This window comes from Bemisia tabaci, chromosome 1 (genome assembly GCF_918797505.1).
Source record: "Bemisia tabaci chromosome 1, PGI_BMITA_v3".
Lineage (NCBI taxonomy): Eukaryota > Metazoa > Arthropoda > Insecta > Hemiptera > Aleyrodidae > Bemisia > Bemisia tabaci.
The window spans coordinates 1283684-1300630 of NC_092793.1; the positions used below are offsets into that span (position 1 = coordinate 1283684).

Below are 16947 nucleotides of genomic sequence, written 5' to 3' on the forward strand. Positions count from 1 at the left end.
CAATCATCTCATGTACATGTTCGAAAGGCTGTAGTAACCGCTGCTCTTGTAAGAGAGCTGGTCTACCATGCAGTGACATTTGTCTACATTGTTCCGGCTTGGGATGCAGCAATCAAGCAGAAACACTGATCGAAGAGGAAGCAGAGGATGAATTTAAACTCCCTATTACTATATTTTGTATTAATTCATTTCCTTTTAGTTACTTTGAAAAAAGAGGATTTGTTGTTTGACAAATTTAATTTGAGTAAGAAAGCATAAAATAATAACATTATCTTCAAGCGCGACCGTTGACATTTGTTAACTATACAACATGCATAGCATGACCTAAAGGGGGAGGGGGGGGGGGGGTTCATGATGAAAGGAAATTAGCACATATTTAAATGGATAATATGACTTACCCTCGCGGTAAATCTACCAAAAATGTGAAACCGTTTCATCTTGGACCGCAACAGTTCATGGCGCGGCCAAGCCGAGCCTCACCGCGTAGTAGCCGCCGTTGGTTCGGACCGCATAGCGCTCCGGGGGCGGACCCCCTAGTGAATTCATAAGCATTTTTAGCATGGAAATTTCATGCTCTTTCATTCCGGCACTTTTTTGCCTCAGACTCGCTGTTTTTAAGATAATTACAGATTTTGTTGAAAAAACGTGATTTCTCGCAACATTTGACTTTCCTAGTCGCAGGAAACTAACGCCATATCTCACGAACCAGAAGTCTCAACTTGATAAATGTATAGTGTTTCTAATAGGAAATTTTATGATCTTTTTAGAAGGTTCGTGACATTTTTCCGTAGGATCGATATTTTTCAAGATAAAAGCTAAAAACCGGTCGCCGGCGGCGTATTTTGGCCCCCCGCCCCCCCTTTTTTCAAGATGGCGGCCTTAGCGGACGGCCGATTTTGGTAAACTTTTGATATGTTGTTCTGGTAGCCTAATGCAACATGTTTCCGCAAAAAAACCTTCTATACATAGATTTCCCCAGAAAAATGCTAGATTGACTGGACCTTTGTTTTGAATCATGCGAATCGTAGTTTTTTCCTCTAAGTACTGTGGAACCCATTTTTTAAAATTCTTAACTTTTCGAGAGTTCTAAACGGGTCTTTCTACACCTGGCACCTAATCATCTCAGGGTATTCGGCGTAACATTATTCTAGACATAGATATTTCTTTAGAAAAAAGAAAGAAGAAAGAGAAAAAGTGTGCGGTGATTCTGATTTTCGACGGGCCGATTGACGCGAAACGAGGGAGAGGGGGGTTTGAGGCGACGTGAAGGGCAACGTGAATGTTCTGTTCAGGGATTGGAAGTCCGCATCAAAAGCTGAAAGTTAATCTATGTTGCGACCGAGGAGAAGACCGAGAAAGTAGAAAGGTGGAGGAGGGGAAGGGGATTGGGAAAGTGTCACGAAACAGGCAGCCTTGCTCCCGTGATCGTGGTCCCCTTGGCTCGGACTCCTACCATCATTTCAAATTTGGCGCTTTGACTCAAGTTCAATGTTCTTATCACACAATGCGCTCTCGATTCACTCCCACCCACAGGGCTGAGAAAATTCATGAAAATTTATAAAATGAAATCTGAGGAAATGCGTTGAAACTTTTAACAGACTCGGAATGCAATTAAGGGGCCAGGCTGTTTATAAAGTACGTAACGCTCAAAGGGAGGAGAGGGATCGAGGAGAAAGTTACGCCATTTAGTTTAGAAAATAGAGAAGAATAGAAGGATAAAGGTGGGGCAGCTTGAGAGAGTCAAAACACAGGATGCCTTCATAGCCGGGTGCCAAAAATCGGCTGAAGGTGTCTTCGAAAGAGGACCCAAAGATCGCTTAGGTTAGACGGGTGGTTCTTACTGACTAAGGGGGAAACGATGGAAAGACTATAGGGTCCATCGTGGGTTGCCGTTCGTTAGTCTATTAATTGCTTCCTTTTTCAAAGCACCAACAGGATCGCTCAATTTTCCCTTTATCTTCCTTGTCTGTCGCTTAGTTAATCGAAATTAATAATCAGCCCACTTATGGCGCAATATCACTGCCGGTCATTGTGACGAATTTGGAACGACTAGTACGCAGGCAACCGATTTACGGAACCCTTCTGCAGCATCTCTTTGCCACGAACCGACCGAGTATATTAAAATACCCAGTCCCGCTTGTACCCCCTCCGCCAAATATAAGCAACGAGCGCTATAAATAACCTCGCGCCTTTCTTTATTTATTAAGAAAAAGGACTTCGATTGCGTCACGACATCGTCGTGGCCTCTGACCGCTGCGCTATGGTCTCGGAGCGCCAAACTGCGGTCAAAAGTCGGAAAACAGGTCAATATCCACGAAAATTGGATGGCTGACGTATATTCGAAAGCTGAACACGAGTATTCATGCATTTTTTCGAAATTTTCAAATCTAAAAAAGTGGCGACCAAAAAGTCTGATTCTTGTGAATATTTTACATGGGTTTAAACTTAAAAAGTCATGAAAAAGGAACTTATCTGGTAACGATTAAGTCTGGGAGGGACAAGAGGCTGCTTTCCTGGGAAAACCCATGATTTAGCGGGAAATGTCATTGAAACAAATAAGTTCCGTTTGAAGCTTCAAATGTATACTAGAAAAAACTGTTTTAAAATAATAATTGTCAGTGGACGCAGATGCTACCAAAAAAGAAAAAATGAAAGGGAAAGGGAAAGGAAATGAAATGAGGACATAATTACTTATGCAATCAGAGAAAATAAAACAGAAACAGACAAATTTATATGTAATGAAAGTATAAGAAAAAGAACTCGAGTGGGTTGATAGAGATTTGTAAATCGACCTGTACTACCGTTGAGCAGGTTTATAGACCCCTGTGCCATCGATAATCTTCTCAAGAAGTTAAGATGGTCCGTTGCTACTTCAGCAAGTCAAATCGCGGAAGGAGATCCATGGATTGTCTTTTACCGCCACCCGATGGGATGACGTCCCCGTCAAGTGTGTTTTGGAAGAAATGATCGATCCCCATCATCGCTTCATCTCCACACATCTATTCATGTGGAAATGATGGCAAGCTCCGGTAACAAGGTTCTGTGACAAAATCAGTTTTGCCTCCAGAGTCTCCAAAATGTATACATCTTAGTGATCAAATGTCCAATCACTGAGAAAAATGGCTCGCGGAGCGAGCCGAATGCCATTCGCGTGGCGAGTGATCGGGGGTACAGGGGGCGCAGCCCCTTGGCTGGCCGTGACACGCAAAGCGCGTTCAGAACGGCTAGTATATACAGGGTGTTTCAGACCACCCGTGCCAGGCCTTTTTCTCGGTTGTTTTAGGTCGTACGAAGTCAGGGACCGCGGAGTTGAATAGGGAATGGACCCCAAGGAATCCAAATTTCGTGGTCCCGAAACCCCCCTCACCGCCCCTTGGGGGGTAAAGGGGGAGTCACGATGCTAAAATTAACGGTTCCCGACCGAATTGCGGATAAATCGCATCAGAATTGAAAAGCACGAAAATGTCAAGTGAAATTGACCCTAAAAATCCAAAATTGGCCCATCCAAGGCCGAAAAATGATCCCCTCATGAGGAGCACAGTACCCCCCTCCATAATTTCTCTTTGGTCTCAAAATTGACGTAGATTCTCCAAAAAAAGAGGGTTTCCCAGTTAATCGACCCCGAGAAATCCAAATTTCATGGTCCCGAAGCTCCTCTAGCTCCCCTTGGGAGGTAAACGGGGGGCCGAATTTTAAAAATCGGGGCTCCTTTCCGAATCGCAAATTGATAGCATCCAAATTGAGGAGCAGAACACATTTACATCTTAAGTGACCCCCAAGAGTTCTAATTGACCCCCCTGAACGGCAAAAAGTAACCTCCTGAGGAGGGAGGCTTCGCCCCTTCAAAAATGTCTCCAGATTCCTCTTTGGTCGCAAAATTGACGTCGATTCTCCATAAAAATACAATTTCCCAAGTAATCCCAAAAGGGCGGGTAGCGGAGCTTAGCGACCAGGAAATTCAGAGTCCTTGGGGTCGGTTAAATGGAAAACCGTCTTTTTCTGGAGAATCGACGTCAATTTTGCGACCAAAGAGGAATCTTGAGACATTTTTGAAGGGGGCGAGGCCCCCCTCCTCAGCGGGTTACTTTCTGCCGTTCAAGGGGGTCAATTGGAACTCTTGGGGGTCACTTAGGATGTAAATGTGTTCTGCTCCTCAATTTGGATACAATCAGTTTGCGATTCGGAAAGGAGCCCCGATTTTAAAATTGGGCCTTTAAAAAAGAGGAGCTTTGGGACCATGAAAGGATTTCTCGGGGTCGATTACCTGGGAAACCCTCTTTCTCTGGAGAATCTACGTCAATTTTGAGACCAAAGAGAAATTATGGAGGGGGGTACTGTCCCCCTCTTTAGGAGATCATTTTTGGGCCTTGGCTGAGCCAATTTTGGATTTTTAGGGTCAATTTCACTTGACATTTTCGTGCTTTTCAATTCTGATGCGATTTATCCGCAATTCGGTCGGGAATCGTTACTTTTAGCATCGTGACTCCCCCTTTATCCCCCAAGGGGGACCACGAAATTTGGATTCCTTGGGGTCGATTCCCAACTCAACTCCGCGGTCCCCGACTTCGCACGACCTAAAACAACCGAGAAAAAGGCCCGGAACGGGTGATCTGAAACACCCTGTATACAGGGTGTAACAAAAGTCCGCCCCACCCCTGCTACTTTTGAACGTATTAAGCTAGGGAAATGAATCCTTGGGAATGTTCCTATCTCAAAGGAGACCGCCTGTCTGGGGGGGGGGGATCAAAATTTTGGTCCCCTCCTTAGGAGGAGGGACGGGGGCCAGCTAACTTTTTTTTCAAATAGCAACCCCTATCTTGTGATACCTCATTCGAAAGAGCATAAAAAACTAAGAATATTTGCGCAAACCGCAGATCAATATTTCACTTTTTGACCGAGTTATGATAGGTCAAAGGTCAAATTTGACCTATTTTCAAAAAATCATAACCCCGATTCAAATTATCGTAAAGAAAATTTACCAAAATGTGTTCGCTATTAAGTAAAAGTTGCGGAAATCACTTCGAACTAATTTGAAGGGGGGGGGGGGGTTCGGACCCCCATATACGTCAATTCAAAGGTCATTCAATTTTCCCGCGAAATAAGCCGATTTCCCCTAGATTTGCCTCCACAGTCCACATTATTTCAGTAAGGTCAAAATCAGTTCAACAGTACGTTGGCAAGTCCCCAAATTTCAGGAAAAGTTTAAAGAAAACGAAATTTAAGGTGATTAAATTTGACCGTTTAAATTTCGTTTTTTTTTAACTTTTCCCGAAATTCGGGGATTTGCCAACGTACTGTTGGACTGATTTTGACCTTACTGAAATAATGAGGAGGCAAATCTAAGGGAAATCGGCTTATTTCGCGGGAAAATTGAATGACCTTTGAATTGACGTATTTGGAGGTCTGAACCCCCCCCCTTCACATTGGTTCAAAGTGATATCTGCAATTTTTACTTAAAAGCGAACACAATTTGGTAAATTTTCTTTACGATAATTTGAACCGGAGTTATGATTTTTTGAAAATAGGTCAAATTTGACCTATCATAACTCGGTCAAAAAGTAAGATATTGATCTACGGTTTGCGCCAAAATTCTTAAGTTTTTAATGCTCTTTCGAATGAGATATCACAAGATAGGGGTTGCCATTTGAAAAAAAGAGTTGGGGGCACCCGTTCTCCCTAAAGGGGGGACCAAAATTTTGATCCCCCCCCCCAAAAAAAAAAGGTGGTCTCCTTTGAGGTAGGAACACTCCCAAAGATTCATTTTCCTAGCTTAATTCGTTCAAAAGTAGCAGGGGTGGGACGGACTTTTGTTACACCGTGTATAAAGTTTCAGTAGTTTGGTTGTGACATGGGTTCATTACAGGTTAGTGGGTTTGTATTACTTTTGACTGTTGGTTGGACGGACTTTTGTTACACTCTGTATAAAGTTTCAGTAGTTTGGTTGTGATATGGGTTCATTACAGGTTAGTGGGTTTGTATTCCTTTTGACTGTTGGTGAGTAAATCTTGCAGCGAAGATCTTTGAGGGCAGAGCAGTCAATAATCACGTGTTCCACGGTGAGATGTGATTAAGTGCAGAAGATATAGTTGGGTTTATCTTCGTTGCAGATAAGATGATATGATTGAGACTGAAAAAAGTGTGACTAATCCTGAGACGCACAGTTTGCACTTCACATGATCTTGTTTTTAGGTTTGATGTTCTTGGATATGATATAGGGGCTCCATGAGATTGGACTTTTCAGAGGTGCTTATTGCTTTGCTTCTCGCTCCTAGAGTGGGTACTCCAGATCCTCACTTCTTATGGCAGGTAACCCAATGCGACGCCATCTTGTCATACGACTGAAGGTTTGAGGTTATGTTTCCTTGTTATCATATTCATGTGCCATGTGTTGAAGTTTTGTTGAAGTGTTCGTTTAAATTTTATCTAGTCATGTAATAACTGTTTCTGAATTATTTTTTTAATCTATAAGTACCATGCCTGCTACGTGCTGCGCAGTGCAATGCTCGCATAATGCCAAGAATTGCAAATTAAAAAGATTTCCTGTAAATGAGGTGAGAGCGAAAGTGTGGGAACAAATGCTTCGGAGGAAAAATTTCACGCGGAAAAGTTTCCATCGCATTTGTGCCGTAAGTATGCTTAATATTTCCTTTTCATACTCTGCCTCTGTTTAATCCAGACAATCGAACTGCAACTGGTTTTATCTCTGAGCCATCACAAGCATTCGTGAACTTGATTCGGAATCAGATTATCAGTACATGATTGTAATTTTGCGTCTGATGCATACTATTGTAAGTTTATCAAATGTGCTTTCCATTGAGGAGAGTCTATGAATTTGTTGCTGTACTTCATGCACAGCCGATCACTTCATGTAATGTTATATTTACGCAATGCGAACAAGAATCTCTAGTGTTGCCAGCTTTTGGCCAATCCTTTGCTACATTATAAAGAAAAGATTTCTTACATGGTTACTTCTCATTTCCAGTCAGGAACTCTTCATTTCAATGAATGTCTAGTAAAGTCCTTCCATTTTTGAATTCAATTTGTCTGAAAGAAGTTAAGATTAGAATATCTAATTTGCTCCTCTCCATGTACAAAAAATTTGGCTGTCTATTGACGCTCTCCCTGTTCGCTATACATTGTATATCTCTCCTGGGGGCATTTAGCTGTCGCAAGATGTTCTTAGACTGTCCCTGCATTTGGGGTAAATGTTTGCTTTGTTTATTTCTATGAGTGACATTTTTCCTTTCTTACTCTTTCACAGTGCCACTTCCCTAAAAGCCAGTATGATGATATCAATGAAAGTCGGTTGCGGCCAGATGCTGTTCCTCTTGTGTTCCCCACTCACACGATAAATCAATGTGAATCTTTGGATGAGCCAACCTTGGTGAGTATTTTTAATCTCATGGTTTAATTGACCATTTCTTCACAGATAAGCATTTTTCCATGATTTTCCCCCCGTCTAACTTATTACTTATTAATGATCCAGGTCCAATTTTATGTTGAAGGAATAGGTAAATTTGCGATAAGTTAAAGTGATTGAGTGAGCTGTTGCTACTAGCTGTAAAGAAAAGAACCTCATATCTCTCTAGTAGACAACGTCAGGGGTTCTGTATCAGAAATTCATGAAAAATGAAAATTGTTATGTTTCTTCTATTGCTTTGCAGGATAAGTATCTAGTCAAAGAGACAAGGGAAGTGCAGCATGAGGAAATCGGTGAAGCAGAGCTATGTTCTATATTGACGGCAATCAATGAAGAAGTACAAGAGAGTGGTGGCGAACAACAAGCGCTAGTTCTTGATATTAATTCCATCGTAAGTCTACCATCATAATAATTTTAAAGTAAACGAGTCAAATGAGCCCAAGTCAAGAAATGGTGGTGGTCCGTGTGAGAAAAAATTTCTTCACATGACGATGCCCCGTAACTGATTAAGTAAGCCTGTGCCAAACAATGATTGAATATTGATAGAACTGCACTACCAGTGTATGTACAAGTTAAATTTATCTGCCTCATCAGTATTCTTGTGGTTGTCGAAATTTATGCTACGTAACATGAGTAGCCGTGCAGACTCAAAGAGGAGTTGTTGCATCAATTATCATTACTATTAGCTGTCTGACCCCTCAAATCTTTATTTCTTGTCCCAGTTCGTTCTTGTATCTACTGGGCCTTTAGTTTGTCTATTTTCATGATTCTTGTTGCTATCAACAGATATTGACTGTAGCTGAGCCCGCTGTTCTTCAGTTTATGCTTTTCACCCATGAGTGTCCAGCGCGAAGCACCCTCGGAGGTTGGGCCGCATAGCAGCGAGGAGCAGAGCCCCCTAGTAAATATATATTGTGGGTACATAGAGCCGTATGTGTGACGAAACTATATCTGCAGGGTTCTTTAAAAAAAATAAAAAAAGGAAAAATCGAACCAACTATCAATTCATGATTTCAAATTAATTTTCTATCAGTCCAGTAAAATAGCCAGTCGTGGGTAAGTGTTGGCAGTTGTGACAGTTCGTAATGAAGAAAAGATTCACATGTTAAGCTTCATTAACCAGGTTTTACCATAGAGGATGGGAGGAGGGTAAATTGCTTCCCAATAAGTAAGTATGTTCCCTTGGACAAAGTTACTCAGAAAAGGTTAAAAGAAAACTCATATTTCTCAAGTTTCCAAATGTTGAGACGTGTACCAACACACAGACTATTCTGCCTACATAGCATTGCAGTTATGGTGTCTTTCAATAAACCTCACAAAAACAGCAAAATCATATTCATTAATATTAATGTAAGGCATGAAGCCCAACTCCCAAGAAATTCACTCGCAACATTAAAATAATCAAGAAACTTACGAACGTTTCGGTGAAATAATAATTTTTTCTTAAATCCCCTTTAAAATTATGAAGATTATGTAATAAAAATCACTTTAATACAACATATTGGTGACAGTAAAAAGAATTACAAAATTAAAATATTTAAAGCAGTTCGATTTCATCTCATTTAAATAGGAGCATCCTCCATGAGGCTAGCTTCATACGAGAGCGTGATATTCAAAATTCGCGCTAAAAACAGCGCTTCGGCAGAGGTGACTTTAAGGGACAATTTCGTTTAGAAACACTTGCGTGACCTCAAAACCGCTCCACAAAATCGGAATTTAACCTGTCTTTATTAGAGCAAACTAGACGGCGTTCAAAACTTTGTGTCATAAGATATTAAGATACTTGATGGAAAAAGTGGTAACCGCCCATTAAAATACACGGCAATTCAAACGTCCCGCCGCGCCGAGGTAACCCAAAATTCTCGTCTGGAGTACCCGCTCTAGGAGCGATCAGCGAGGCAATAAGAGTGCATTCATGCAGTTAGTTAGTTAATTTATTTGAAGACATTCAGCATCTTACGCTATTGACGCCTTTACAAAGAATTTGGAAGATAGGTGTATCTGTATACAGGGTTATCCAAAAGTCACTGACCACCCCTGTAACTCTTTTCCAAAATTAAAATAGAAGTTTGAAACTTTGGCAATGTTCCTCGGTCTGAAGTAGCAACTTTTTGGTGCCCCCAAAATTTTGGGGGCGGCCCCCCTTGGTGATACCTCAGTCGAGAGATAATAAAAAAGAAAATTTTTGGCGCATGCCGCAGGTGAAAATATTGATTTTTGACAAAATGGCGGCCGGTCAAAGTTCAAAATGGCGGAAACCTGACATCTCCGTTGTTTATTGACAGGTTGGCGTTAAACTCGGAATCTTGGTATTCGGGGGTATTTCGGCACGAAAAGAACGAATCTTTCTTTGGATATCTGAAATTCCGAAAAATTTCAAAATGGCGGCGGAAAAATGGCGGAAAATCAGTTTTACGGCTGTTTACCGATGGATTCGCATGAAATTCGATATCCTGGTGGTTTTTGGCTGGATAAAGAGGAATCTTTTTAGATTGTTGAAATAATAAATAATCGATATCAAATTTCATGCAAAATCGTCGGTAAACAGCCGTAAAACTGATATCCCGCCATTTTTCCGCCGCCATTTTGAAATTTGTCAGAAAAGAAAGATTCTTTTTTCTCGTGCCGAAAAACCCCCGGATACCAAGTTTCATGCAAATCCAACGATAAGCAGCCTAAATATCCACTTCCTGCAATAGGCCGCCATTTTGAAAGGACCGACTTTTCTGGAAAACCAATGCCAGAAAAACTCTAAGATTCCAAGTTTAACGCCAATCTGTCAATAAGCAACGGAGATGTCAGATTTCCTCCATTTCGAACTTTCGAACTTGGCCGCCATTTTGTCAAAAATCAATATTCTGACCTGCGGCATGCGCCAAAAATTTTCTTTTTTTATTATTTTTCGAATGAGGTATCATAAAGAGGGGGTTGCCATTTGAAAAAAAAGTTAGACCCCGCCCCCTTAGGGGAGCCGCCCCCCAAAATTTTGGGGAGACCAAAAAGTTGCTACTTCAGACCGAGGAACACTGCCAAAGTTTCAAACTTCCATCTCAATTAGGAAAAAAGTTACAGGGGTGGCCAGTGACTTTTGGATAACCCTGTATACAAAAATTTAGATTTTTAAATTAAGGGAGTAAGAGTTTCAAAAGTTCGGTAGTGACATTCTGTTCATCGCATGTTAGTGGGTTTGTGTTCCTTTTGCCTGTAGGTAAGTAAATCTGAGATTGGAGATACCTGAGGACAGAGCAGTTCATAATCACGTGTTTTACGGTTAGAGGTGATAAATTGCAGAAGTTACTGATGGGTTCATCTTCTTTGCAAATGATATAATTGTGATTGAAAAAAGTGTGATCAACCCTGAGACGCGCAATTTGAACTTCACATGATCTTGTTTAGTGGTTTGATGTTCTTGGATATGGCATTTGGGCTCTACGGAGACGATTATGTTCACTTGAGCACCATTCTTGTTCCCACGCGTTGTTGATAAGTTAAAATAGCTTTGTTAATATAGTTGATAATAAAGTTGATAACAGCTTTTTTAGTATCTTGTTGAGTGACTGGATGGTGGGTGATGTTTTGCATAGAGCATGCTTCAGTGGCTGCTTTATCCTTCTGTATAATGTGAGTAAAGTTTCTCTGTCACATCTCCATTGAGTATTTGCAAGATATTCAAGTATGTTCATTGCTTTTTTGCTTTTCGCAACAAGATTTTCAATATGTTTAGCCCATGTTAGTTTTCGATCAAAAATGAGTCCTAAATATACAACAGATGCTTTAATGGGTATCTTTTCTCCCATTAGAAAAATGGTTGGGGTGGATGTGGATGGGTTATTTCGTTTACGACTAAAAATCATTCCAATGGCCTTTTGTACAGAAAACCGGAAACCAGTTTGATTGGACCAAGTTTGAAGTCCACTTACTGTTATTCTGAGTAGTTTTTTTGATATTTTCAGATAAATATAGATGCAAAAATCGTCCATAAAAAGAGAGGGTTGTACAGATTTTGGAACGCATTCTAGTATTGAATTGATAGCGATTGCAAAAAGTGTACAGCTTAGAACACTACCCTGGGGAATCCCATTCAAAAGTTCAAAAACCTCCGAAAAGCAGGTTCCCAATCTTACACGACATATTCTTCGCTATAAAAATTCACTGATCATAAGTGGAAGATGACTGCGAGAGCCCCATTAATGGAGCGTCTTGAGAATATTGTATCTCCAAGTAGTGTCATATGCCTTTTCTAAATCAAAGAAAACGGCATATGTATCCAATTTTTAAAGAGATCCATTTTGAATAGTTGATTGAATTTTCAGTAGATGATCAATGGTTGATCTTTTCTTTCTTCTCTCGATTGAATGTTGTTCCAGCACTCTTTTTGATCGAGGGTCCATGTCAATCTTCTATTGACCATGCGCTCATTTAGTTTACATAAGGTAGAGGTAAGGGAGATAGGCCTGTAACTTGTGGGTTTAGTTCTGTCCTTACCTGGTTTAGAAATTGGGAGAATGGTTGATTCGAGCCATAGCTGTGGGAATTGATTAGAAGTCCAAAAATCGTTAAGAGTTTGTAACAAATACTCTTTACATTCAGTAGGTAGATTTTTAATCATGAGATTATGTATTTCATCAGGACCCGGGGCAGTATTATTTAAGACGGTGATAGCATCATTCAATTCTTAAGCAGAGAAAGGAAGATTGTACGATTCCAAATTATCAGAATCAAAATCGAGTTTTTCCTGTTCTTCCTGAATTTTAAAGTTAAGGAAATCTTCAGAGTAGTGATCATTATTGCTAACAGAACAGAAATGTTTTGCAAGCGGATCAATGATCTGCTGAGTATCGGTCAATATTTCACCATTTTGTGATTCAAGAGATAAAATGTGGGTCGGGGGAGGACGTCCCACAATCTTTTTAATTTTTGACCAAACTTGGGCACTTGAAGTGTTAGTATTCATTGATTTTACGAAGGTTTGCCAGCTCTCAGATCAACTAGCTTTTATCATACGTTGAGCAATTGACCTGGCTTTTTTGTAGGCAATTAAATTTTCTAAAATTGGGTTTTTTTACAGAATCGCAAGCATTTCTTTCTATTTCTGGTGGTTTTTTGGCACAGGTCATTCCACCATGGGACAAGGGGCCGGGTCATTTTCATTTCTATCCTAGGTATTGAAGAATGCGCTGCCTTTAATATTTGCTCAGCTAAATTGGCAAGCAAGTCATAACAGGTATAGGTTTCATCTGGAGGCTGCAATGTTATATAATTTAAGAACTTAGTCCAATCTGCTTTTTGAATGACCCATTTGCTTGCACATGAGGTTACTTCCCTTTCAGAACCTAAAGAAGAGAAAATAGGAAAGTGATCAGACGAGCACAAATCATTGTGCACTCGCCATGTAATCATGGATCCTAAGGAAGGAGAGCTGAGAGTAATATCTATTGTTGAGAAGGTGCCAGTGGCTGATGAAAAATGTGTAAATGATCTATCATTATGTAGGAGGAGCCCCTGATTGTCTAGCAATGTTTAAATTAATCTACCCTTTGTGGAGATACTATCGGATCCCCAAATACTACTATGTGCATTAAAATCTCCACAGAAAATATAAGCCGTGGGCAACTGGTTAACAATATTCTCTAAATCACGTAATATTAATTTGGAATTTGGAGGAATATATATATATTGCAGATTGTGAGCTTAAATTGTAGAGAAACTTGTAGAGCAAGAGCCTGCGATTTGGTGTTGAGGGGGATCAATTTATTTTGGCAACATTCTTTGACTAAAATAGCAACATCATTACATGATCGATTTCCCCCCAGAAAATCTTTTCTGAAGGTTTGATAACCTCTTATATCAAAAGATTGGATTGGACTTAGTTGGGTTTCTTGAAGAGCGATAATGAGTGGATTATGGTCTGTAATAAGTTTTCTAAGTTCAGTGCGTCTTTGAAACGCGCTATTTAAGTTCCACTGAAGTAACATATCTGCTTTGATTGGGAATTTATTTATCAGAATCGCCTGCTGATGGGCAATCCTGTTTCATGGGGTGCAGTACAAAAATTAAGCGAGACAATCCGTCTTTCAGGTCTGGGCGGTTGGGACAGTTGTGAGCACTAGACAGAACTTTGAGAATGCCTTCAAACTCGGAAGTATACTTTTTAATGATAAGGGAAGGCTTCCTCTTTCCTTTTGTTTCCTCGAGGAGCACAAGAATTTCCTCGCAATCCATGGAAAAAGGGTGTTTTTTAATTGCTTTTCTAACGGCTGATTTTAGGTCCAAACGCTTTGGTTCAAGGTCATCATCTAACGATTCAGAGAGAGAGAGTCAATGATTGAGACATGTTTCTTAGTTTCGGAGGACAGATTCTGTGTATTATTCTTATCATGTGGGCTAAGGGGTGTCTGGAGAGGAGAAGAAGGTTTACGTTTCTTAGCCGATATAGGGTTATTCTCTAATATTGACACATCAGATTTGAGGTGGTTATAGGAGTTGGACATTCAATTTTCGGATCATTTTTATGTGCTAGTTCGTCATTATTGGCATTTCTATTGGGCATTGAAATTTCAGTTTCCATCAAATCTGTATCTTGAAATTGAAAGGACCCCTCAACCTTTTACGCACTCGTTTGAAACACAGATACTAATTCGACATCCTCAACTATTGATTCGGGGGTTTTCGAAGAACGAGCTGATTCCAATCTATCAGCAAGAGTAGGATTGGATTCACCATTAAAATGGGTTTTTTTTCGAGGGTTGAAGAGTATTAGACCGATGTCTTGGATCATCAATATTAATAAAAATCCTCACTTCTTCTCCATGTTGAAGAAGAATTGAGTCAGGCAATTTCGGACGACCCTCTTCAAATTGTACAAAAATCTGTCTTCTAAATAACAAGACATGCGAGAAATCATGGTCTCTAACTCCAGCTGTAATATGCTGCGGTGGAGAACATGGTATTACAAATTCAGTGAGAGCATTAATGATTTTAGAAAGAGGGATTAATGGCATACCATTTGACAGTGTCAACCCTATTGTTGGGTAAATCATTCGGCGCACTCTTAAAGGCCTTTCTTTAGTGACAAAATGGGCCTGTTGCAAAGTTTTGCTAGAGCAAAACTGAGAGTTGTTCCTTACAGATAATGCTTCAAAAATCACGATGAGCGCATCGGCAAAGTCTGAATGCCTCATAACTTCACAATCTGCCCAAGAAATTTGCGGTTTTTTGAGCTTCCCGCTTCGAAAACGATACTACGGTACAGGTGAACATTTTGTTAAAGGAGTCGTTCCATTGGCGGCAATACTCATCATGGCCGACGCCAGTCCGCCGAAACACCTGTGATGGGACGAGATAACATCTGAACAGGATTAAACCAGATAACAATCGGCGTGTTTACGTTTATATTTTCCTCGCCCGCCTTAATTGATCTTGAACTCTCCTCGAATTACTCGCGGAACTGCGCAAGCGTCGGCCATGATGAATATTGCCGACGATGGAGGGACTCATCTAACAAAATGTTCACCTGTGCAGTAGTATCGTTTTTGAAGCGGGAAGCTCAAAATAACGCAAATTTCTTACGCAGATTGTGAATTTATGAGTGCATTTCAGACTTTGCCGATGCGCTCATCGTGATTTTTGAGGCATCATCTATAGGAAACAACTCTTTATTCTGCTCTAGCAAAAGTTTGCAACAGGCCCATTGTGTCCACCCATTTAATTTCCGATAAACACATGCACAATCTCCCATTTAAGATTCGAGAATCATAGATAATCTCTTTGGGAGGAACGAACTCACCTACTGCTCCGAGATAATCAAGCAATGTTAATTGTTCAATAACAGGAATGATAATTGCGTGTTCTTTGGTTAGGTTGTTAGTGCTGGAGGAGGATGAGGAGGAAGAGGAGGAGATGGATACAGCTTGAGCGAAAGAGAGGTTAACAGGTGGTTTACGGAGAGGAGGAAGATTGTGGGTTTTGTTTACATCTGGGCAAGGGCTTGAGGAGATTGTTTTTGTTTGATCGGCTGGAGAGGAGGATGAATTTGGCTGAAGAGGATCAGCTGATACCTCTGATGAATTGTCATTGAGTGAAGGCGATGAGGCGAGGGAGGAAGCTTTTTCCCCCGTGGCTGGCTCCATTACACTAAAATGCGCACACTAAAATTGCACACTAAAAATGCACTAATTTGAAAAGATCAGACAGAATTCATTCTGTACAGAAAAGTAGGAAGGCGGCTGAAGTCAAATGCTGTACATTGCACTGGCAAATAATCACTTCACAAACCCGGGAAGCCAAAAAATGTACGAATCACTAGACCTCGACGAAAACGCGACAAGCCTTCACCTATATCGGCGGTGTAAGTCGGCAATCACACAAATCGGAAAACGTGATTTTTCAGGAGAGGGAAAAAAACTCTCTACATGCCTCATCTTTGAAGGTAGAGGAGAAATGATTCTTGAAGACAGCAAGGATAAGATGCTTTATAAGACTCTATCATCATTTTGAATAATATTCTCGTCTGTCAGGAGAAATGACCGAAAAACCGAGTTCTGTGTTTGTGGAACTAAGGTCCAACACTGAATCCCGAGATAGGTGGTTGGCGAATTACTGTTTCAAACCTATTCTTTGCCGATGTTAACGGAATAAGGACTCAATATAGATTTTAACAGGATTGTATGCTCTAATTTGCCTCTTAAAAGGTTCAGCTAATCCCACAGCATGGATCCTGCGTTGCGGATAATATGGATTATCGGATGCAATAATAATGCTTATTGTTAGATCTCATGGCTGTACTGGTATAAAAATGAAAGGATGGAAAAGGAACCGACACCTCCTAAAGTATTGATCTTGATTAAATCTTCTTCAATGGCGTTCCTAATAGATCAAGCGCCTTCAAATAAGCACGTATGCAACACTGATGCCAAAAGTTTACTCCCCTTTCATCTAACAGCGACTGTCGTACCGCCCGTGAAAAACAATGTGACTCCAGACCATTTTTTTTACGGGAGGAGGCATGACTGGGTGTCTGAGTTTTGACACCCACTTCAAGTATCCTCTCACTTTAAAAGTAGCCTAACGTTCCTATTAACAAACTTTCATTGGTAACGAATCTCTAGAGTGACCCCGGTAAACAATTACGAATTAAAATGAAATGAAGATAAAAATAAGCGGGCGATTAAGTACTTAGTTATCCGTCGGATTAGATGTTCGATATTACAACAATAACAATGTTGTTGTTTGAAGATTCCGTGACGTACTAACTTTTAAATTTCCCTCCTAAACTGTTCACGATTCATCTCGGGAAAGCGCACGTTGTGTAAAAATGCGGTGCGACAGCACGAGTTATGTGTTATTGGAATTAACGCCGAGATATGAGTTTTGAGTGCTACGATTTTAGATGACTTCCAGATTTTTTTCGACTGAAATATTTTGATAGCAGGTAAAGGGCACTGCACTTCATTTCTGCAGCTAACTCAAAACCGCTAGAAATCGAGTTATTTGATTGCCGACTTACACTGTCGATATTTCCTGAAGAT

General features: G+C 40.5%; 1 protein-coding gene and 1 long non-coding RNA gene across 2 annotated transcripts; both read left to right on the forward strand.

Moving 5' to 3' along the window:
• The first annotated feature begins 4534 nt into the window (after positions 1-4534).
• LOC140224421 (uncharacterized) lies at positions 4535-15471 on the forward strand. The gene is made up of 3 exons (XR_011899685.1): positions 4535-5863; positions 5964-6243; positions 9329-15471. It is a non-coding gene; the product is annotated as an uncharacterized lncRNA (long non-coding RNA).
• LOC140224411 (THAP domain-containing protein 2-like) lies at positions 6249-8368 on the forward strand. Its single transcript, XM_072299169.1, has 3 exons — positions 6249-6626; positions 7262-7384; positions 7665-8368. Exons 1-3 carry the CDS (start codon positions 6474-6476, stop codon positions 7827-7829), a joined length of 441 nt encoding a protein of 146 aa, XP_072155270.1. The 5' UTR covers positions 6249-6473; the 3' UTR covers positions 7830-8368.
• Positions 15472-16947: the final 1476 nt, after the last annotated feature.